General features: G+C 37.1%; 1 protein-coding gene across 1 annotated transcript in view; it reads left to right on the top strand.

The window, feature by feature from the left end:
- FAM171B (family with sequence similarity 171, member B) overlaps nucleotides 1-24,697 on the top strand; it is a 32,822-nt gene that overhangs the window by 710 nt on the left and 7,415 nt on the right. Inside the window, exons 2-4 of the mRNA XM_010583225.1 lie at nucleotides 22,007-22,240; nucleotides 22,977-23,069; nucleotides 23,362-23,520. Of these exons, the coding sequence (XP_010581527.1) occupies nucleotides 22,007-22,240; nucleotides 22,977-23,069; nucleotides 23,362-23,520 (486 nt within the window). The remainder of the gene's footprint in view (nucleotides 1-22,006; nucleotides 22,241-22,976; nucleotides 23,070-23,361; nucleotides 23,521-24,697) is intronic.

Genomic DNA, 24,697 nt, shown 5'->3' with positions numbered 1-24,697 from the left:
TGTATAATAGACATAAAAAACCCACCCAAAACCAAAAAACATATATTTATTTCTGTATATATTTATATCAATATAAAAATAAATAAAAAGCAGCTGATACATATGCAAGTGTCTTAAGTCTGTCAAATGAGTGATGGGGCTGGTGAGCTCATTAGTTTTTGCATCTCCTCTGCAGAATGAGGAAATATGTCGTTTATCCAGCAGCTGACAGGATGAAAATAATGTGCTGATTTCAGTATTAGGCCTTGCTATTAACAGTCAAATGCATGAGGTTACCCCTTTGCAGGACTGGCGCAAGTGATAAGGTTTAAAAAATATGTGTATATTCTGAAGTCTTAGTGGCTTAAATTAGGATAAAACCAGTATTATTCTTGACATATTGCCTTTCACCAAAGAATTTCAAAATGGTTTCAAACATGAATTATTTAAGACCTTTTAGCACCAAGGCTCCGTTTGGGCATATCACTAGAGCATATGTTTCTATTTCCAGTTGACTTCAAGAAGGTATAAAACAGTCTTGGTTTCAGGCATATGGTTAATATTTTGATGAAGTGAACCCAATTTACAAAGCTGCCGAAATATCTATGTTAATTAGGAAATATAAGCAAAGATCTTGAATTATGGTCTTTACTTGTAACTTCTTAAAGATGTAGAATAAGAAACTAGATTTGGTTGGTAGAATATGAACACACTCTTAAATTCTCCTGATATACTCTTAAAATGTCTTCGTTTGCTTTTTGGTTTCTTTCTTGTGTGGGTTTGTGTTTGTGTGGTTGGGGTTTTTTTTTTGTTTTTTTTTTTCCCCTTTCCAAATGTTTAAGTTATAGGACTTTAAAAAAGGATATTTGATGAACAGCTTGGTTCTTGTTTTTCCTTTTGAACTGGTGATTTTTCATTATTTTGTTTCATATGCTTTTAGAGGAATATACCGTTAATCACCAGTAAACCCCACTAAAAGGCATTGGCAGCATTTCTAACTTGTGCAGTGAACATTTTGCTCATGAAAAATTGTGTGGCCAAAAAAAAAAAAAAAAGGGTGGGGACATGGCAGGTTTTGTAATTCAGTGAACCTCTTTCGTTTCAGGTATTGATTTCTTTTCAGTAAGCTCCATTACCTTATTGCCTTCAGCCCTGGCCAAAATCTTTGTTGGTACCAAACAATTTGATGCTGATACTACTGGTTTGATGTTGTTGCTGTTGCTTTCTTTTATTTGCTTATTATGCTTCATAGGTTTTGAGGTATGAGAGTCCTGAAAGTGTCTTATAGTACACAGCTTTCATGATCAATCCCAGTTTATGAATGTTAAAAACTATCATTTGAGCTGATCCTCAGCATTTGTTTATGGTATGTTTAAATACAATTAAAGCTTTATTTCACTTCTTGGCTGGCTTTCTAAATGATCTTGATTAATTTTTTCTTTCATAAAAAATTGAAAAAAGCCAACAGTGATTAATCTTTTTAAAAGACAAGGTAATCACTGCTACGAAACTTTTATTATTCTGAAGAAGCTGCTAAGCACTTTTGGGGTTTTGTGTGGTATTTCCTTTCAGTAAAGCATGTAAGTAGTTTTTCCTGTATGATATTTTTTTAAATTTTAAAAAGGAAGAGCCTGATTTCAGGCATATATTTAGCAGGTACCAATGTTTTTTTCCATGAAATTATCTTTTGATGGTTTACAGCTGAAAGGTAGGCAGGATAAATGGCTGTTGCCTTTCCAGCAGAGGACTGGCAGCAGAGTAATCCCTAGGGGGAATGCTTTGAAGAGGCCACTCCTGCAGCAGCTGCAGGTCCTGTGCTGGGAACTGCCAGGCAGGCAGTGGCTTCTGGAGGTAAGGAGGAGTCTGGCTGAATTTGGATTTATGCTGTGTGTTTGTGACCCCAGTGTTGCTAGAGCAAAGGAGCCTTATCTTCCTAAACAGGGAAGGTGCAGAGCTAAGGTTGGAGTTCGTAACCTTTTCTCATTTGACGTTCCTGTATCGATGTCCCTGTTCTGTCGAAGCTAATTATACAGTTTTACAGATCAATTCCCTCCTGGATTAACAGACTTCTGCCTGTGTAATTATTATGCTGTCTGAGAAGAGATGCTAAAGTCAGCACAGCTGTGTATAAAAGTTTGGGATGCGGATTCTGTTGCTGACATGTAAATGTAGCAGGGAGAAGGGAATTGCCGAATGACTGAATCATGACCAAATAGGATTTTTTGTTCATCCCTTCTTGCTTCTCTCTAAAAACAACAAAAAACTTACCACTGCCAAAAGAACTAAGTAAACTCTAAAGACAAGGCAGAGAAGACATGCATAAGAGGGACTCGGTTCATTGAGTTACTCTGACTCATGTTATCTAATAGATGTAGCTATTCTTCCAAATTTTAGAAAAAAAAAAATATTTGGGGAGAGAGAGATGGGCCTCTCTGGTTAGGGTGGTGATTGCTGAAGTGGAGAACCTGTCTTGGTTCCTTGTTATTCTTAGTGAGTTTTTCCATTTTCTGCGTGGCAGTTTAGAAATCTGGACTCTGGTGTGCAGAAACAATTGAAGAGAAGTCACAGGCAGCTTTGAATACGCAGCATTGAGGTCAGCGAGCTTGAGCACAGAATTCAGTATATTATAGTCCTGGCTTTGATCCAGGCAAATCTGTTTTTGTTTTCCTTGTTCCCTTTTGTTTATTTTTCTTGAGATGCATTCTTTACAGGAGGTAAGGGTTATGTTCTTTGAAGTTCATGGATGCTTTGGATATTCTGGATGTGGTGCATTGTTATTCTCTATAATGCAGATATTGGGCAGTAAACAGAGCAGAGACCGCTAATTGATTAAGTGATACTTAACTCCATCAGTTCTATGGCAGATCTGACTTATACTGAATGAACAAGATTCTTCTGGAAAAAACAGCAGTTGTGCAAATAGAAGCTGTTGCATTATGTATAGGCAGCACATAGGATGACATACAGCATCTTAATGTTGGAATCTTTGTTCCACATTGAGACCTTAAATTAGACTTGAAGTATGTTTTAAAATAGGTGTTATTTCTTCAAGTTCTTGTCGTATAGCTGCATGTTCTATGCTGTGGGTACTGTCCATACCTTTTTGTAATCCCAGCACAAACAAGAAAATACTTACCATGGTATTTATTATAGACCATTCCCAATCTGCCTCGCATTCCAGAATTCAGAGAAAAAGAAATTTATTTTGCCTTTTTTTTTTGGCAGGTGGTTTTGCATACGATGGGAAGATTAGCTTGATTTTTGTAGGGTGAAATTAAAAAGCAGTAGCAGCAAATAGTGGTCTTGAACAAAGGAGAGGAGAGAATTGGAATCACTGTGCGTATTTATGCAGTTAATTCTGGTTGTGGAGACTGATGAGATAAATATGTGATTGTTGGCAAACCCAGAAGAAAATAAGAGATTACTTTTGTACCTATTGGAGACAATTATGCTGTCTGGATGCTGCCTGTGGAATTTGATTCTGTGCCCATTTCTCTGTACTATCTGCTTGCATGTGATGATGAGTTGCTACCTAATGTGAAGCAGTGTTCTAGACAAGAGTTACCTAGTGAAGATTTTCCTAAACTCTTTTGTATGTTGTCTTATTCTTCCCAATCATTCAAGGAGGAGGTAACTTTCTCATGCTTCTTTTTTATTTGAGATAGTGGAACAGAAATATTTCTTGGACGCATCCTTGTGTGACTGCTTTTCTAATCTTTCTTTTCAATGTTTCTATTAGTGAAATATTTTTCCTAATGACTTGTATATTGGTGTGTAGGTGGTACTTAGGTATTTAGAGGAGCATTTGGTTTTGATAGTTTGTTCTGTTAATTTGGGTGATAATACATAATGATGCACTTTTTAAAAAAAAAAGCTTACATAGTGCTGTGTGACTGGCTTGTTTGTTGCTTGATGGAACAACTTTTGCGGTTTACTGTCTCTATAGTCACTGAATAGGGGATTAGTACGGTAGCAATAAATCCAGTTCTGTGTTGGACCTTCTGTTGTGGTCAGATACAGACCCCAAGAAAATGAGTGAGGAGTTAAAAGCTGTGTAGGAGATTCTGTAGCATTCGTATAAAGAAGGAAATTTAGTAATTTTCATGACTGAGTGATTACGTAGGATATGGTTCCTGCTCAAGAAGTCAGGGCCGTCTAACTAGGGACTTCCGATCAGCACTGGGGTTAATTGTTTTATACAGCCAGCAACACAACCTTCTTATCCAGTAGGTATTGGAATATGATCGGTGTCAGGGGAAAGGTTTATTTTTAACTTGTCAAAGCTTATGGGTTAAATTATAGTAATTGTTTTCTATTTGGACATGGGGGAGATGGTTTGCAGTCTTTAAAATAAGACTCTTGATTTGTTTTAGATGTATCAGATGTAAACATTTCTTGGGAATCTATCTGCTTCTTACATGAAGAACCTTAATGAAACTTTGGAAAGCTGACTTTCGATCTGGTGAAAAATAAGTCTTTCTTTATGAAATAGAACTCCTAAAGTATTACATGCACACACATGTAAAATGGCTTAATGCAAGCAACTAACTCCACCTATGGAAATAAGCTCGGAAAATGTCCTTTGATTTGTTCTTCAGTCTTCTCAGCATTCTCAGCCTCTGGGATTTGCAACAATGGTTTCTCACCTAGGTGAGAAAGTAGACAAAGAATGTAAGACTTAGACTTGTACTGGTTTATTGGAGCTGATGTTCTTAAGTGACTTAGCTTTCTGTGCTGATCTAAGGCTTAGTAGTGCAACAAAATATCAGGAGGGGCATTAAGACACTGAGAGGTGATAAAGCATTTGCACTTCCAGACAGAAATGAGTAATGAAAAAGAAATATTCACAGATAGTTTCATTTGTGTGTCTATGTGTTCCATGATTTAGGTCACTCAATTGCTAACACAAGAAAAAGAGGAGTTTGCGGTTTTCCGTGGTCAAGCACAGATGAAAAAAGATGTACTTTTCTGTTTTTCAGAAAGAGAACTGCTATAAACAAAAAGGTACTGAGGAGTTTTGAAGAGGTAGGCTGCTCTCCTGAGTTGAAAGCTTGCTTTTATTGAAGCTTGTAATATATTGTGAAGCATCATGCTCTACACTTCAGAAAACTTGATTTCAGGAAACTTGTGTTGCCAGTAACTTTCACTATAAAGAACTGAGAGAGACAAGCACAGAAATGCGTTTTAGCTTTCACAGAAGCAGGACCCACAGTTACACGCTGAGAAGTGGCAGGAAGCAAGAGTGATCTATGATGGCAGGAAGCTACCTGTTGCAAGATGGTAGCTTTTGCAGTTCTTACTTGTTTTGTTAAAGTTTCATTACTTCTGTCAATCTTTTGGCAGGTGATATGTCATCAAAGGCTAATTGATATGTAAAAACATTCACAGAATTGCTGTCAGGCTGAGAAAAAGGTAGTTTCAGGATTTGTAATGCAACTATCTGGGTCACTGGGGATCTATAGCATGCTTTCTCTGTGAACTAGCTCAGTAGATGAAGTCTTTGAAGACAGAGGCAAAGATCTGAGAGGAAAGCTTATTCAAAATAAACTTTATGGCATGTCAAACTTAGAAAAATAGCACAGGTTACTTTTTCATCTTGAAAGTTGCATATTTTTATATTCACTATATCCTTCTATATGAATGGGGATTTGAGGCACAATGTGACAGAGCAGATGAGTCCTCTGTATTACTCCCAATATTGCATTTAATTCCTAATTCACAGATCTAGCAATCTGGTGTGCTGTAGGAGCACCCAGACCCTGTGAACAAGAATTTCCATTGCACCATAGGGGTTAGCGTACACTTGAATAATGCTTCTGTGCTCACTAGGATGAAACTACCAGATCTAGCTCCTCCTACCTAATCCTATCTTGCCAGAGGTGTTGTAGCACACCTCGTGTACTCCTGAATTGTCATATTCCACACATGTCTACAAGAAGCTGTATTCAGCAGGCTGCAAAGCAGCTATTGCATTTCTTGCTTTGCTTTTCTGGCACTAGTTGTTGTAGAGAAAACATGAGGTTCAAAAGCAATTGTCATGCTAGCACATGCTTGAGGATGTGCATGTGCACAACTTTCCAATCAGCAATATGAAAGTGTATTTGCTGAAACAAATGTGCTAGAGAACTTAAAGTTAGAAAGCTCAAGAGAATGAATCAATCTTTAGGAGTGCCCTCTGTCCCTAAGCCAGCTGTTTAGTAGGGGAGATTTCACTCAAGCTGTAACTCATCTTTTCAGTTGGAGTAGGCACTCCAGATCCATCCAGTAGAGGAGCTGGGTCCCTGGGAAAGAGCAGTCCTTCCAAACCATGTCTGAGGCTGCAGCACAGATAGACCATATGTTCATACAGCCCCACATCTCCCTTTCACACCTACAGAAGAGACAGTCTGTGCAGAGGGTCCCCTTTGGTGAATGTATTGCCCTGTCATTTTGGGAGGGACGTAGATTGGGAAGGGATGATGCTTAGACCTTTGAGAGAGCACACATATACTGTAGTGTGAGCAGGTTCTTGTGACTAGGAGATAAACATCAACAGGCATAGTCCAGTGTGTGTGGAGGACACTCCAAAAGCACCAGTTGCCTTAAACACAGCTTCATGGGCAGAACACAGGACTAACATGTGGCACCACCAGTTCTGTCAGGTAAAAAACTGTATCGTATGCTATGAATTTCACAAGCAGTTGTCAGCTGTCTGTAGATGATGTGAAGAAAATCTCCTCCTCCAGTCCCAGTTGGACCAGCTGCTGTAACTTTCCAAATGATTCTGCTTGCCCTCTGACTGTAAGCATATTATGCATTCTTGTAAACAAAATACTGACAGGTCTGCAGTTTGTGGTACATGCATGGCACGACCCTGGTGATGTGTGTTCTTGTCCGATGTAGCTCCTGAGAGCCATCCTGTGTGACTTGCTGGGATTGGCAGGGCTAGGGAGTGATGTTCTTTCCTGTCCGTGCATGCATAAGCCCCTTAAGGCTCATCAAGTGCAGATATGAATCCTGTCAGGTTCCCATTCTATCCTTATTCTTTCCCCTCCTCAAATTATTGTTCTTCTTTCTCTTCCCTGAGGTTGTGATTATGCTTCATCATGTGGGCTCAAAGAGAGTCTCCACTGACTGAAAGACTTAAGTCAGACTTCAGGGCACAGTTGCTACTGTTTACAATGTGGAAATGAGACAGTTGGAGATGGATTACAGGGTCAGATCCTCCTGCTGGACCTTCCACATGAACCTTCTTATTTCAGCATTCTGCATTTACTGTTCATAGTGCCAGGTACGTAAGACAGTGCAGTCTTACTAGTGGAAGAGGCAAGAGGTGGCCTCTCATTGGGATTACATGGAAATAAATTGTAGCTCTTGGTGGGTTAGAGAGAAGAAAAAAAAAAAACAAACTTGGCCCTCTACCCTTCTGATTTTCCTTGTCCCATTTTGAAAAATGTGATGGTTTTGGTGTGGGTCTTACCTGAACTACTGGCAGCTATAGCAGATTAACCTCCAAGTGACTGAATAGCTGTGGTGGGGCGTGTTTTTTTTGTGTTGAATATGATGCAGTGGTTATAGGTATGAGTGTGAGGCCCGTACTGAGCCATGTACATTAGAAGGTCATGAAGCAGCAAAATACAGAGAATCTCAGAACCGCTTCAACATGTCCCCAGCGTACTCCTGCTGAAATGCATTATTGATATGACCACTGCACCCCAAAAGTGCTCTAAGGTCTGTAGAGTATCGTTCGATTAATGAGTGCTTTAGCCTGTACAACTGAGTGTTTGCTTGAGCACTTTTACTAAACACAGTGTAGTTATAGCCAGATAAATTGGAGCACTGACCCATTATCATCCAGTTAATTTTGGAGGAAAGAGTTTAATTTAGGGGTTGGTTTTTCTTTTTTTTAGTTTCTAGATGGTCACTAATAGTTCATCTGCCTCTTCTGAAATGTTTTATTCTGGTGGACATACTTTTATTTCTTTATTTCTCATCAATCTTTTACCCGTATTCAATGATTAAGCTTTCCCACTGGAGTGTGCACGTAGCTTTCAGGTTATGTGCTGTAGGTGATTTTAGTTGCAGGTCTGAGCAACCCTTTGATTAGTTGAACGGATTTTACTTTCAGAATCGTCAGTGTTTCTGTTTTAATTGACTGCAAGTGTAACCAAGTAAGACCATGCAAGATAAAAGTATATCTTTTCATCCTATTTCCTTAATAAAGCATAGCATTTGCATTAGGTTGTGAGCCCCAAATTATCATAGGATGCTGTACTCCTACTAAAACATCCAGCCAGATTTGCGAAGTGTATTACAATTAGCAGCTGGAATAAACCACAGTCAAGTGAAGATTATGTTTGTGGGTTTTTCTTCCAGTGTTTTCTGTGATTTGGAAGTAACTATGAGGATCTGGAATTGTGGAGGTATTCAGGCTGGAGGGGATATCAGGAGCACTCTAGTCCAACCTGCATAGCGCAGGGTTGACACTGAATTCAGTCAGACCTGGGAGCTCTTTCCTGTTAGGCTGTGAAAGCCTCCAAGAATGGAGAACCTCTCTGGACAACCTGTTCCAGTGATTGTTTATCCTCAGAGAGAAGAAAAATTCTTCATGTCCAGTCAGATCCTTCCCTGCAATTTGTGAGTCTTGCCTTTCGTTATCCTGCCATGCATCTCAACAGAGCACTCGGCTCTGTGTTCTTGGTAAACTCATGGGTATTGGAAGGCTATTGTCTAGGTGCCCCAAAGCCTTTCCTTTGCAAGGTTAAACAAGGCTCACTTCTTTCTGTGGGTCCAAAACTGAATGCAGTTTTCCAGATGCAGTCTAGCGAGTGCTAAGTGAAAGGCATTAATTACTTGCTCTGTTTGCTGTGCTTCTGTTGATGCAGTGCAGTGTGCTGTTAGCCTTCATCGATTCCAGGGTGCACTCCTGACATGTTTATCTTTTTGTTTGCCAGGACTCCCTGATGTTCTCAGAGCTACTGCCCTGCCAGTCAATCTCTTGCAGGTACTGCTGGAAGGGGTCAGATGCATCATTTTGTATTTGTCCCTGCAGAATTTCATGAGGCTCTTGTTGGCCCCTATCTCTGTCTACGTCCCTTGGAGCATATTGACTGCATCCTCAGCTCGTTACTATCTACAGACTTGGAGGGTGTTTTGTCCCTGTCTCAAATCACTGACTTGGACTTTTACATGACTATGGTGGTGTCAGGTGCTAATGTTTCTCTTAAAACTTCTGCATTTCATTTTGGGTAGACTGTTTTCCTCTAATGCATGTACATTAGAAGAAAGTCAAATTATATCCTCTGCTGCAGATTGGGGCTGTTTTATAAATATGGTGTATACAGTTGGCTCAGTCTATCAAAATAGATATTAGTGCATTGCATGGACTTCTGGTTATGAAATTTGGCAAGACATCAAATTTATTTATTATTAATTATTAATGATGGGCAAGGCTCCCAAATGAAACTGATTGGAACATTCTCGTATGAGGTATTTTCTATGAGATGGCAAATCTGGTTGATAATTTGTCTGTGCTAATGTGAGCTAAACTAGAAAAAAGGTCAGTGATGTCAAGATATTTGAAAATATAGGCCACTTTGCTGGAATGAATAAGGAGGTACTTGCCTCCTCTAACTATTATAGACACTAACGGAATTATAAAGTTTTTTCAGGTCATTGTGGAAAATATTTTTCCTTTGTTCTGAAGCCTTTCATTAAGTGACTGAACAGGAGAAATGACTGGTTTTATGTTGGGTAAATGCAGGACATCAGTAGAGTGTGTGTTTGGAACAATAAAAGCTGTTAATAACCTGAATTATGCCTTGTGATAAATATCGCAGGAGCTTATTTCATTGTTTGTGAGAGCAAGGGAGAAAACTTACTCTCACTAGGCTGAAGGAGAGATTTTCTTTGGATTATGGACCACCAATGTTGAGAAAATCCTCTAATTATGTTGACTGGAATAGATAACCAGCAAAACATTTGTGAGATATTGCATAGTTTTGGTGCAGTGCTGAGCAAAAGAATCTGTCACAGCTGTTTGCCTCTTAGTTGTCAGGTTCATTTTCCTTTTCCCCCTTTTGTGTTTGGTGTTTGTTTTTTTGGGTTTTGGTTTGATTTTTGGGGGGGTGGGGGTGGGGGTGTGTCCCTAAGCACATTATAGAAAACCTGTCCCTCTGATTCTGTCTCCTGGATTCTTCAATGTTTCATGGAACACATTGTCTCAGAAATAATTAAGTGGATTTGTTTCCCCCCAGTCCACTTGGCACAATATCAGAGGTGCTGAATGAATCTGAGTATTTTGGGGGAGAAAACAGTGTTTACTGTCCCATTTTCAGTCTTGGTGTCAATAAAAATATTTCCATCATCCTAGAAAGGTTTCCATGGTGTTGTTTTTGAAATATTCCCTACAGGAATATTGGTCACTTGCTGTGAAGGGAGAACTTGTGTGTCTGTGTTGGTGCTGTTTGTGTTGGAGACACAGTTGGTGGGCAGCGTGTTCGTCTTGAACAACTGTCCTTTAGCTGGATCCTGGAGCACTTTATCCTGTGTGGAGCTGTAGAGAGGCAATATTCAGTATTGCCACTTACCTTGATGGCATCCATGTATGCAGAAGAGTTATATTATTGTGGGGGCAATATTGATTCAATTGTTTTGCTTTATCCTGTCATCTGATTTGACAGATCCTTCTCTTTTTTTAAACTCATTTTATGGCATCTGTGGAATTTTACTTTTAATTAAAATTGGTAGGTATCTGCAATCATTTTTCTAAAAAGTAATGTCATATTTATTGATGGTTTGTGATTTTTTTTTTTGATCATTCATTTTATGAAACTCAACTTTAATAAAGACTTATATATGAAAGAGATAGTAGCTTGTTGGGTGCTCTTGTTTGTTGCAGCAATATGGATTTCCTAACAAGGACATAAAAAAATTCCCCTCCTGCATGTACAGGATTACAGTTAGGAAATGTTGGCCTGCAAACTTTGAATTGTATTTTTTCCATATATGTCTTTACACACTGGCCTTCTTCAGGGGGTTAGAGGATCATTGCCTCTAAGTGAAAGATAAACATTGCTGGAACTTTGCAAATACCTTTCTTTAAGCAGTAGTATGAGATTTTTGCAGCTTTTGGGGAAGAAAAGTATTTTCAGCAAAGAATAGTGACCAGCATGTTATTGAATAGTGTCACTGAACGCATCAGTAGTTTTCCTTTGTGATTAGCGAGTAACATGCACTGATGCTGAATTAATAGTTTGTAGGTTATATTATGCCACTGTGGGTTTATACAGGCATATCTGTCTTAAGGCTAAAACCTTCATGGCATTAAATGTCATATTTGAAGAGGGTACTGCTTTTTTTCCTGTGATTTCTTTCTCCCCCACCCCCTGCCAAATTAAGGGGATGTTTGAATTTGCACAATTTTTTTTTTTCCACTCACTACCCACCACTAAGAATTACATGAGACAAATCCTGTACCTGACCCATTAGGTTGAAAAAAGATGAATAATGCTACAGGGTTACTGGAATATTCCTCCTCTGTCCAAGTATATTCACCATTAAAGGGTAGGTTTGACAAATCATTAGAAATTCTCTATAAGAAATGGTCTCATTTTGTCAAGGAGATGATGCTGAATGATTTATTTTTTCTGTTTACATAATGAAGGTTTGATTGTAAATTTAATGAGTGGGAAATGCACGTTGTTTGCTTATCACCTAATAGGCACTTGCCCATTTTTCTTCAGGGTATATAATATAATGTGGGTATTTAAGATAGCATATTTAAAATAGAGTATTATGCAGATTTTGATGTTTCCCTTACGTACATTTTTTCCCAGTATTCTATAACAAAGTGTGAAATTTTAATATTCATTTTTTCATTCCCTCAACTCTGATACAAGGTAGAATGATACAGGCAGTCACCTAAAAAAATGAAAGAGCAGCATTACAGGTTTAGTATTAGCCAGTGAGTAAACTGAAATGAAAAAAATAATCTTACAATGGCCTCTGAAATGCCTGGGCAAAGGTGTTCTATTTTGTAGGCTTCAGGAACTCTATTACTAGTATTTACTTGCTTATTTAAATCTTTCACTTGCAAATTTATCTTTATTTGATATATAAGTTTTATTAAAGATTTTTGGTCTTGTAATATCAACCATTTATCTCACTTATCTAAGGTTACAGAAGATGATATTTAAAATAAATGAATCCTAAATAAGTGAAGCTCTGCAGACTGCAGCATTTCATCTTGTCTGCTGCGTATCTCCCTTGCTCCAGGAAGGTGAATTACCCAGCTTCCATCTTTCATAGTAACCAGAGTTCTGAGAATCAGGCTGGCTGATGCAACAAAATAGCAGCAAATAAAAATGAAGAGTTGCTATGGTAATTGTAATTGTCATAGCTTCACTAACAGGTGTCAATTTTGAATTTTATTGAAATTCTTATTATTTATAACAATACAGCAAGACCTGTGAAATATAATTCTGTAATGAAAATTCTGGTTTATTGTATCCTGTGAGTTCTAGTGTTCTGTCTTTGATGGTGAAACATTCTGATTTTAATATGTGAGTTGAATGAAGAAGGCATCTAATAGTGAAAAACATCATGCAACTACTTACCAAATGAGTACTTTAACAGCAGTAAATGACATGCACTTAAAAATATTCCATGGGATTTTTTTTTAATGACATATTTATACCATGCAGTGTTAAATGAATACAGGGAAAAAAAAAATCTCTTCTAAATTTCATAGCTCTTTCTTAGGTAGCCCATAAAAATATTTAAAGGGGAATTCTTCTTTTCTTTGTATTTTATGTATTTTACTAGGTGCACTTGAAAGTGTTTGGGGGTATGTTCCCACTGGATAGGTAAGTGGATTTAGCAGCTTTATGGATTAACCTGGTGACATTCTTGTGTAGGTCTTACAAGCATGATCATTCCAGGAAGGTGTATTATTGATTATGCAGTAGTAATCATGAAGGATACAGCCTATAATGATGTGGTTTGTTTTATTGATTTTGCAGGACCTAAATTTCATCAGCATTTGGTTCATGTCAACATTTGTGGAATGAATATCATGCTTACTTAGTTTCTTTTTATGCATCTCGTCTGAGATCTTGGTTGGAAGTATAACCATTTACAATGGTATTACTCAGCTGTTGGTTGTAGAAGAGGGTTGTTTTGTTGTTTTTATTTATTTAAATAACTCATTAAATCAATCAGCTCTTATATACAACAGATCTTAAAATTGAAAAAGCTGAAATGTTAATTTACCTGTGCAGTAGTACAAATTTCAAACTCTAGGGCTGTCCAAATCATAACATAATCCAAATCCAATAAAATAATTACAAGCACTAGAAGTTTGCATGTTTGTGAAGTGTGGTAGTTTTGATTTTTTAAAATATGAACTCAAGGTAGTGCTGCAGTCTATATCTGTACAAGTGTGTCATGGAAGTAGATAGCTGGCATGTTATGTAATGTCTGTTTGAAAAATACTAGGAGTTTCTGAACTCTTTCACTTCTCTGAAAAATTAGCTCACGCTAGGCAAGTACATCCTCTATCAAAATGTGATAGCGAATGTTGCCCATATTTAGTCCTGATTAGATTTAATCTTTCTTTTAAGTTGCTTCTGAATTTGGAGGAACCGATTCCAATAGTTGCGAGAAAATCAGTTTATTGATTTACACTGACCTGATGACTGTTCACTACTTTGGAAATCATTTCAGTGCCCAAGTACTAATAAGGCATAAATTTAAACTAATATTTGAGAGCAAGATTTCTATTAGGAATGTTTTATCATTTTCTTTACCTCCCTCTTTAAAAAACAAACTTCCCTTTCCTCTTGTTTGCTTAAGATTTATGTTTATATATGCACACACATATATACAAAATATAAACCCCTGAATTATGTTGGTATAAAAGGAAAATAATTATTCTGTTTAAGTGAAACAAAATTATTTTAAGTAAATAAATTCAATGAATAACTTTTTTGTAAAAGCGTTAGTAAAAATTCAGTATTAATTCTATGTGAAGAAATGCTCCTAAGTCCATAAATATTTTTGCTGGAAAAAAACCCTAGAATGTATGACTGAGCCAGTCTATTTCTAAAGTAGTGTGGTTTGGGGGTTGGTTTTTTTGGTTGTTTTTGTTTGTTTGTTTTTTCATTTACTTCTCTTTGCTACCAAAATCCCTTTTAGAAGGGAAAGAGGCCTTGTTCTTATCTGTAAAATATATAACATTTTTTCTAGTATTTTGGTAGATGGTCAGCTTTTCCGTATGGTTTAATATGGTTTTATTATAACATGACACTGAATTTTGGGTCTGTTTTGAACTAAATGAATAATTAGTTTTTGACCTACCAATTTACTTAGAACCTTGAAGTTTGCTCTGTATCGTGTGCTAATTTGCCACAGGCAGTCCCCTGTAGTTTTTCAGTCTGCTAGATTTGAAGTCTCCTTTTAAAGTGCACATCCTGATAGATTGGATTCAATGCATTTAATTTTATGTAATACATTTATCACTCTCTTTTTAGTTTATGAAGCTTGCAAAACACCTCATCTTTATAGAAGTATTGATCTTCATGATCAGCGATCTCACGGGCTAAAATATTATGGGGAGTTGTCATCACAGAGATTACTCCAGGATGGGATGAATGCCGGGAGGAAGGAGACCAAGCAGAGTTCTGCCAAGAAAAGAGGACAGTATGAAAGGCATGGAGAAATAGCAACTGGGAAAGATAGTTTTCAGAAAGCAATGAATGAGCAGAAAGCCATGGGAGCAAGGATGAGATGTTTTTATTTGAGATTACAGTAGATTGTTGGGTTTACATCTTTCTTACATGGCTGTTTTGTTCAGCTCTTAAAAGCAAACGTATCCAGTTGTTTCAAGAGATGCAGCCTAGTCTTGATTTGGAACTGAGTTATCAGGATAGTGTGTGAATTGTTTTCTGAAGTACTATTTTTGGTTTTTTCCCAGCAAGGTGGGAAGAAGGGCCACCTGAAGACTGTAGTATGTGCTGGAATAATGCATTTATCAATATGAATGAGCTTCTAGTAAATAATTTCCATTTTTTTTCTTACTGATGTACAGATGCTTAAGGACTCTGGCACTGTGGTCTGCATGTGCCTATCACAGCACATGATATTGAAGTAAGGAAGAGTTTCTCTGTATCTGAAATAATGCTTTGTTTGAAGCAAATGTAAAAGAAAATGTTTGAAAAGCTCTGAGTTAGAACACAATTTTTTTTTTCCAACAAAAGCTCACCAGAGTAGGGTGACAAATCCCCTACTTAGGTAGTGGTGTGTTCAAATTTTTTCTAATTTGTAATCTGTTACAGTTTCTCTTGAATATGAAGCAAGTGCTTGTTGGAGACATCTAGATTGGACTAGATTGGGTTAAACTGTCTCCTGTAAAATGACTGTAACAGCCTTTCTCTGTGTAAAAGGCACTGGTTGCCCCCCCCCCTCAGGATCTAGCCTTAGCCCCTTCATAATTGGGATTTTGTTGATGGTTTCTGTGGAAATTGGTTGACCAGAAATAGGGCAGTGGGAATACTGTCGTGTCCTACTTTCCCAGACCCCATTTTGTGGCTTTGCCCCTGGAAGTCGGTAATGTATTCTGCACCACTGCAGAAATTTTTGCCAGAGCTGTTCCTCTAAATATATATCTTAATGTTCAATTTTGCATTCAAATATTTTAAGAGAGTGCTAAGCTGCAGAACTGTGCTGTATAGCTTATGTGGTGGTATTACCTCCACAGGCTTGGCTGTTCATATACAAATGGAGCAAATGTTGATTAGCTCTGGGCTCCAATTTATTTAATATTTCATTTTTTACGGTATCTTTGCATTGCCTAAAAGCAGTTCTCTGTAAGTCTCTACAGTTGAACACTATTGAACAGCATCCCTGACATATGGCAGTAAAATGTCAATATCTTCTTTTTCCAAAGTGCATTTCAAGGAGCAGTCCATACTTGCTTTAAAATCAGAGTAATCATGCTGCTGTTTTGTTTAAGATCAACCTAAACAAGGGCAAGTTTTAGCTGTCACTGTAACTTGGGTCTGTCCTTATGCACCCATGTTCTTTACCAGTCACTTCATGGTTATAGTTAGTTACATGGCTGTTTGCTAACTAGATCAAGGTTTTAACTCCCAGAGTGATTCTGGAGAGGGGTGGTACAACTTTTAACCTTGTGCTAAGTGCAAGAATGGAACTGTGTCAGCTAGTTCTCAATTTTCAGGTGTTTTCTCTTTTCAGGCAAGTAGAACGATTATATTTGTTATCATGTGTGTGTCTTATCTAACTCTAACATTCTCTTTTCCAGAGAAGTTGATTTTTACAGCTGATTAGGTATTTGCTGAATTTCCACAGACCTTTTGTGAACCGTGTGAGGTTCTTTGCTTCTCAGTTCAGTTTTAATGCATTAAAAATAAAATGTGTAGATGGTACTTGTAACTAATTAATAAAAGACAAAGTTAAAATTGCACAGGGTGAAATGTTTGCAGTGTGTTTTGTATTTTAGTAGTATTCCTGTGTCATTTTAGGGAGGAAAAATAATTTTCTGCATTTATGCTATTATTTTAAATCAGAGGAGCAGCATATAAATAGCATATAAATATCTTTATAAAGAATCACATAAGTAGTTTTTAAATGAGATATTCCATTACCAATTTGGAATATATAGAATTATTTGTGTAGGGTTAGAAATATCTTTATACATGTACATGCCCATCTGTATGTAGGGTCTGTAAATGACTGCATGGAGTAAGACAGCATAAAAGAACACTGATAGTTGGCAAATGAAAACTACATTAGGATGTACAGCTTATTAATGAGATTTGCAGGTTATTTGATAGCTATGAGAAGCATAATTGAAAGCTGGTCAGAGAGCTTATCTGAGTATCTGAGAATAACTGTCAGAATATAGCCATAAAATAGTTACTGGACTTTAGGGGTCACCTATTATGTCATTTTAATGCAGTATGCAAGGCAGAAAAATCTGTACTGTGTCAATGCACTGTACCTTAATAAAGAACAAAAGGTAACCGCAGGCTGATGGTGCACTGTGGTGAGGAGGGCTTACTTCAGCATTAAATCATTGCCGTGTCAGTTAGTTGCTGCCACAACTCACCTTCATGTACATGGATTTTTAATGAGCTTTGAAGGTATAATAGGCTTTTACTTTTTATAGATACACTTTTGTAGTTTGTCACTAGCATTACTGTAGTTTTAAGGACATTTTAAGTAGTAATGATTGGGTTTTGTGGGCAGGAGGATTGCTTTTATATGATGTTGTTTTACTAAAGCCAGATGTGTGTTGACTGTGTAGATTATGTATTTCATTGATCTTCCCTACCCCCACCCCGTAATGGCAAAATCCATTGCAATACTGCATGTGTAGTAAAACCTGATATTCTTAGAACATGTGATTTCTTCTTTACGGATCAGTGCACCTTTCATGTTCCTAATTATATTAAACCAAAAAAGATGGTGTTCTATGAATGGAAAAGATGGAAAAAATTATTGTTCAGTCAGCTAAGACGAAGCAAATTGCACAGCACACGTTTCATCTGTTTAGTTAGCCGGGAGCATGGTAATACTGTGTAGGCAGTTTCCACAGAACACAGGTAAGCATGTGCCTTTTCTGGCATGGGTTTAAACATCTCTGGGCAAGAATGAGAAAAGTCTTCTCTGAGGGAAGGTACTAATGAACAATTTAGTTGTAGTTACTGTTCCCTCCACTCCATAAGGTAGTTGCTTAATTGGGTAGTTGTCTGTGTTTGAGAAGAGTAACTGCCTCCTTCGAGGTGTAGAACCTCGTTTGCTATAGGACCTTGGTGACAGATAGGAAGAGGGGCTTGTGTCTGGGTCGCCAAATGTATAGGAATACTTCCTGGGCAGTGCCCTGCATGTGTGTGTTCACTGCTGTATCTCACAGTTAATGATAAATGTAGTTTGAAATATATTGGTGCCTGTAAGGTCTGTGGCCTTGGCCATGTTAATTAAATCTCAGATAAATGTGGTAACCAGATGACTGCTTATCTGCAGGTAAAGAATTAAGAACAAATTACATAGTGGTGTTATAAAGAGAGAATTTTTTGCACTGCTTTGTACCCGGCTTGCAATTCCAAGCAGTTCTTTGGCTTAATTCTGTGATATGATTTCCAAGTTAGGACAGTGATGTGAAGCCAAATTCCAGGCATTAGATGTTGTTGCTTGCAGAAATGAGATGTCACTTTACTGGCTGTGACGTATCTGAAGTAGCTAAATGTGGTAGAAGGCCCTGTTTGTCTAAGTAACTGCTGCATTTGTATGATCATTTATCAGCAAACATTTAAATGTTGTGGAAACTGGCATTTCCAGTGGACTTGCCAAGAGACAAATCTCCCTTCCTCTGAGGCAGCACAAATCAAATTAGCTAAGACTGAGTTCTTTCTTCTAATTGTAGGAGTTCTGTCAAATCTGTTTAATATTGAGATACAGCTGACCCACTTGTGTTTGGCAAGTGTTAGTGACCGGAAAAAAGCACAAGTTTCATCTGTTGTTTAATTTATCAGCTTTGGTTTTGTTAACCAACAGTTCATCTCTCCATCTGAAATGTTTTTAAGTACGTTTTATTGTGATTAAAAAATGCTGCTGCAGTCTGCATCATATTTGAGACTTAAAAGTGTCCTTAAAGACTTGTGCATTAAGATCTTTATAAAAAGAGGAAAAAAACCCCCAGGATTTTCTTTGCAAATTAGATGTCATGAGTGTTAATGTGACATTGTTCATAACTCAATGCCATTAAATGTGTCTGATAAATTTGCACATTAAATGCATGTGAGTCATGTGAGGGGGTTGGTCAAGGGATATCAAGTTTGGAAAGATACAGATCAGTCATACATGTTGGGCCACTACTGCACACACAGTCTGAGCTCTTAGGACCTTATGATTGGTTTGCTTTTAGCTAGGCTGTTACAGCTGGCCTGCTGTAGGATGCTCTGGTACACTCTGTTTTATACAAAACAATAGTGAAACCTGGCTGTGGGGGAGGAAAATTGTTGTTACTGTTGGATGCTGGCTTTCTTAACGAGGATTTTTTACATATTGTCATTTCACTAACATTTGGATTCAGAGGCATAATATTGTGTGCCCGTGTTTTCTGCACTGTTACTGTTGAGGGATTAAAAGACGATTACTTTTTTTTCTTTTTTAAAAATGTCTTCCCAAAATCACTGCACACAAACTTCAGGTGACTTGTTGGCAGAGTATATTCTGGTTGATACTAGAAAATGTAAATGTTTTGCTTGTGTATATTACTTGCAGGGAGGGAACAACTTCCAGATGATTGGCATACTTTCTCTCTCCAGGAAGAGTCTTGTGTTAGCACAAAAGATAAGGCCAAAAGCCTAGACCTAGGAATTCAGTCTCCTTTAATCTTTGTCTTAATATTAGTGGGTGTGAAGTGAGCATTTTTCACTTGAGTAAGTGTTACTTACATAGATAACAGTAATATGCAGGTAATTACTCTTTCAGAGCTTGCATTATATAAGACCCTGTGTGTTTTCACATGGGAGACCTTTGTCTTATTAACCCCCTAGGAGTTCAGTCTGCATTTACAACTATGCTTCTGCATCTTCTCAACATCATTTCAGGCAGAGTATCAGTTTTGAAAAATGCTGTGGCAATTTCTGAATCCATATGAGAAAGAGGTAATGGAAGTTGAGTATGGCTAAAGGCAGCCAATGATATTTGTCAGTTCATGATGAGAAAGAGTGAAAATAGTATAGCTTTCTACATTTTTGCAGCCTTTTTTTCTTTTTAACCAAAAGCTTGTAAAAAAGCGGGTTTTAATATGGATGTAGCTGAAGGAGATGAGAGGAAGAAATATTTTTGCACAATTAACCTTTGAATTTACTAACAGCTGGAGGAGGAATGTAGTGACTCCCCCACCTGTGTTTTCATAAGGCTTATAGCAGGAAATGGAAAAATACACATGAAAAGTGTGAAATGATTGAAAGAAAGTGTCTTTCTGAGTACATTCTAGATTTTCATTGGTTTATGACTTATTTCAGCTGTTAATACTAGGCTCTTTTTCTCCTGACTTGATTCCAGCTGTTAAAATACTAGTTCATACCAGGCATTTCTGGGATTGGTTCCTACTGGCATGAGCTTGGATTTTGTAGTACTGAATTTCTTAATTTTAAATACCATTTCACGAGATATTCCTGGCTTCCAAGTGATTACAGATTCAGAACATTGTACACAGTCTGTTTTCCCTATTTAGTAGCCTTTTAAATAGTCATTGACCAAGGGCAAATGACCTGTCTTCCCAGTTTTGCATATGTGTAACTGGATCAATGCCTTGAAGATCTGTTTAGTAGCCATAATTTGCTTACATGACATATTTTTTTTATCATGTGATTTAAAAACCCTCTAGCAACAGCAATTCAAAAGCAATTTTATTCTAGAAATATCACACATAAGAAAAAAAAGACAGATTACATTGTTCCAAGATTATTGTTCATTTTCTGTTTAATTCAATCAAATATGTTTGAGTACAATTGGGATCTTTTTTCTTTTTTTGAAAGTATATATTAATTGCACAAGATGATGTAGATTTTTCTATAACACTGGAGAGAATCAAACTGGCACAGCTGGTAAGTTTTTGCTGTGTATGCAATAAATAGTAATAAATTGAGGCCAGTGTAGCTTTTGTTGTGTGCAGGTCATTTTTTGCTTGAATATATGATATGCTCTATGCATACAATAGATCTAAATAAATACTTATTTCAGAGAGGCCTAACTTGGATGTCTTCACTACATGCTGGGTTTTTTGATGGATTGCACTCAGCTTTTCAAGGCCTTTTCATTCAAATCAAGGTCAATGGTAGTAATCTCTTGGTGCAATGTCAATCTCAATTATAGAGGAGAGAACATAATAAAATGAACTATGATTTTAGGAAGATAAATTTCAAACAAACTTAGCCTGACATTTGACCTAAATAGAAATGCATGTTCATAATTAATTTATTTGAAAATACTGGGGTATGAAGTAGTGCAGTGGTGTTCAATAGTAGTATGTCTGCAACCAAACTACTGGAAAATTGATGTTGTTTGAAATATTTTTAACAGTGGTCCATAGATATTTTAATTAATGATAGTAACTTAATTTCACATGGAAATAACATGGAATTCTGTCTGTTTCCATGTATCTGCTGTCTATGAAAACACTCCCTGATAGATTATTTACAATCAAGGTGGGAGAGAAACTGAACATAATTCAGAGTATCTTGAGACTGTTACTCAAGTGGACTTACTGTTTTCAAGATACTGCTCAATCACTGTAATTATGATCTCTGCAAGATGCTAGGTGTTGTAAAGGAATGTCAGATCCTCTAATTAGACATAGACAAATATTATTTAGAAGTTGCAATGCAGAAAGGTGAAAACTAGACCAGAAGTGTAAATCTGATGGGACGTGATAGATTAAACCAGTCGAAGTGTCTGGATGCATTTGGTTACTGTACAATAATTTTACACATGTAAAAATAAATGTGTTATCCCACAGTCTGTAGACATTAGGTTCTCTGTTTTTAGAAACTAAAGGTGCTTCTTTAAATGTGTGACCCAAGCCATGGGTTATACTTGGATAAGAAGACCATATACTATCAGTGTGGTATTGCAGAGCACTTGCAAGGCACATTGAATCTCCCATTATCCCAGATGCATTGTTCAAGATTAAATGAAAAGGGGAAGAATTGTTTTGTAATTTTGGTTTGTTGTTTTTTGGTTTTAACTGGTTAGGTATTATATTTGCTGAGTTTGGTAAACACTTTTTGGCATCTTTGTGCCCCATCTCAAGGTTTTTTGCTTCCTTCTTCTCTGTGGTATACAATTGTATGATTACCCCTCGCTTTGGCCAGATCTTACCCTCTGTTGAGATAGAGATCGACCATACAGTGGATGAATAGATAAGGCATAAACTCTAGGGCTTCTTTACAAATTTAAGTTATGGTCCTTAAGTTATGATGTATTATGACCTCCTGTTTTTTCATTCTGTTAATAGGATCTGTTTTTACACTAAAAGTTCAAGTAAATGACATCATCAGTCATCAGTACCTGCGACAAGCGGTTGTGGAAGTGTTTGTTAACTACACGAAGACAAATTCTACTCTTACTGGTAGCAATGGAGCAGTATTAATAAAAGTTCCCTACAAATTAGGATTAAGCTTAACTATCCTATCGTACAAGGATGGCTACATGTTAACACCTTTGCCTTGGAAGACTGGGAGAATGCCAAGTACGTAAGCGTCTTAAAGTCCTATTATTAAACTGTATCTGTATCTGTCGGTAATTAAATTTCTCTCTTCTTCAGCAGTCTGGGTAGTTACTGTCAACTGAAAAAGACTGAATGAAGTCAGTCAAGGGAGGTCGCGCCTGTCAATGCAGATGTAAGGGTGAATGATCCATTAGACTTGTCAAAGTTCTTACTGTTGTAAAACAGAAAATAGCCCTTTTCAAGTAGGTTATATTGCGATACCATGAGTGTATTCTGAGAAGTTGTTTACCTAGACTTAGCAAAGGGCTGGTAATGTGTTTTGACAAAAAAATCATGTTGTCTTTAGTGATCCTGGAGTCCTTTAGTGATCCTGGATGCTTTGAGTCCTGTATAACAGGTATAACCTGTTGTTATAGTTTCCTCTCAGCAGTGTTTCCTCACAAGTTTTCCTGTTTCACTATTGCATGCTCTTAAAGTTATATGAGGTGGGGGTTTTTTGCTTTTAAAAGAGATGGACTCTTAAGAGTTCTAGCTGCTTGTTTATCCATAGAAGGCACAAAACAGTAGCAAACATACAACAGAGATCTTCCTGCCTAACCACTGAAATTCCTGCTCTGGACAACAGGAGTAATTTATTTATCCAGTCTTCATATACTCTCTTTTTTTTAACTGCTCTATTCAGTATTCCCTCAGAACTGGAGATCTTAACAGCATTTTTTTGGTTGCACAGTGTAACAGATATTATCACTTTCCACAGTATACTCGTCTGTGACGCTTTCATTATTCCCACAAAGTCAAGCTAATATATGGCTGTTTGAAGATACTGTCTTAATTACTGGAAAACTGTCTGGTAAGTTCAGTGTATGCAGACCATAATCCAAACACTTTGTGATAACCATGTGTACACATACAAAAAAAAATTTAGCATGTTCATATACTCTTATAATACCTATTTACTCAAAGCCAGATTTTCAGTTAATTGTGTAGCCTGTATGTGTGGCTGTGACAAGTGCTAGACTAGAAATACACAAACCATGGAGAAAATGGGTGAAACCAAGTTGTTATGCTAAATGGATTTCTGAACAGTAATAAAAACACTGTATGTTTTACCATTGCTAAGACAAAATATTACTCTTTTACAGATGCCAAATCTCAACCAAGTGTTCAGTTTCCAAAATTTTTAATAAAGCTTCCAACAAATCACCATATTACAAATGTTACAGCCTATCTGACAGTGCCAGAGCAATTTTTGAAAGTGGACAGCTTTCTCTACACAACAGGAATTCTTCTAAATAAATCTGGTATGTAAATATGTTGTTTAAGATTTTTTTTTAAAGAAGAAATCTTCAAATTATAATGCATATGAGTGCAGAGTGTTTCAGAAAAACATATGCTTTAAATTAAAAGGGCCAGAACCTGCTTCTGTTGCATTAAATCACAAAGCTTTCTTCTACAGGAGTAAGCTATGAACACATCAGGTAAGTAACTGATGTCACTCTTTGTCTTGTTCCATGTAGTATGAGAACATAACATGTCTTACACCAAAATACTCCTTCAGGCTGCTTTTTATACACATGTGTGTGTATGTGTATAGGTTATGTTCAGGATCTCATGAGACTGTGGAACTGGTTTAGTAAGCGCCTTAAAAATATGGTTATGGCCAGAGTGTAAACTAGGTGAACCTAAAGAAATCAGTAAAACTGCAGCAACTGACTTCAGCTGAGGGGTTTTCTGCATTTTTACTAGAATGGTTGGCTCTAGGAGCTTTACACCTAGCATAAAGATTGTATGGAAGCTCTAGTTTGGCTCACAGACAGTTAATCTGTGTAAGCCTGTTTGAAACCAAGTAGTCACTAAGTATACTGAGCACAACTGTAATCATGTTTTCTGTGCATCTTTTTCACTGGAGAAGTAGTAAGTGGTTTGGTGAGTCATTATAACTCTGCTCATATGCAGTTGGATCTTTTAGTATTTGTTATTCTGTCAGGTTTTTTTATTTGCATAAATACAGTAATCTCTGGTAGATTGTACTGTGTGCAGTTCTGTGTTTCTTTTGTTCTTTTCTTACTATTCCCAGTGGACCTGAAGCCATGAGGCTCTTAAATTCATTGCAGCACAGGAGGCGGCCACTACATGGCTTATTTGAACTTGTCATGCTCTCCTTTAATTTCCACTGAATTAAAATCATCATATATATTGATTTCTTGACTTACATATTTTAAAACCTTTCTTATCTATAGTTCACCTCTTTAAATGTAAAGCATAAGAGAATAAGCAGTGTTTCTCCCCTTTGAGTTTTCCTTTCAATGTCTGGCATATGTTTTAAATTATTCATATACTCCTAAAGGAATGGGCTTCCTTTTAAGGCAGGTGGAAGCTAATTGATATCTGATGCATCAGGAGTTTTCTCACAACCAGCTTCTAACAGCTTGCATAGATTTAACATTTTTCTGGTACTTACTAATTCTGTTTCAGCTT

Source organism: Haliaeetus leucocephalus, unplaced genomic scaffold (genome assembly GCF_000737465.1).
Source record: "Haliaeetus leucocephalus isolate CR32 unplaced genomic scaffold, Haliaeetus_leucocephalus-4.0 Scaffold880, whole genome shotgun sequence".
Taxonomy (NCBI): domain Eukaryota; kingdom Metazoa; phylum Chordata; class Aves; order Accipitriformes; family Accipitridae; genus Haliaeetus; species Haliaeetus leucocephalus.
Note: the sequence above shows the minus strand (reverse complement) of the source record. Positions and strands in the feature narration are given on the sequence as shown.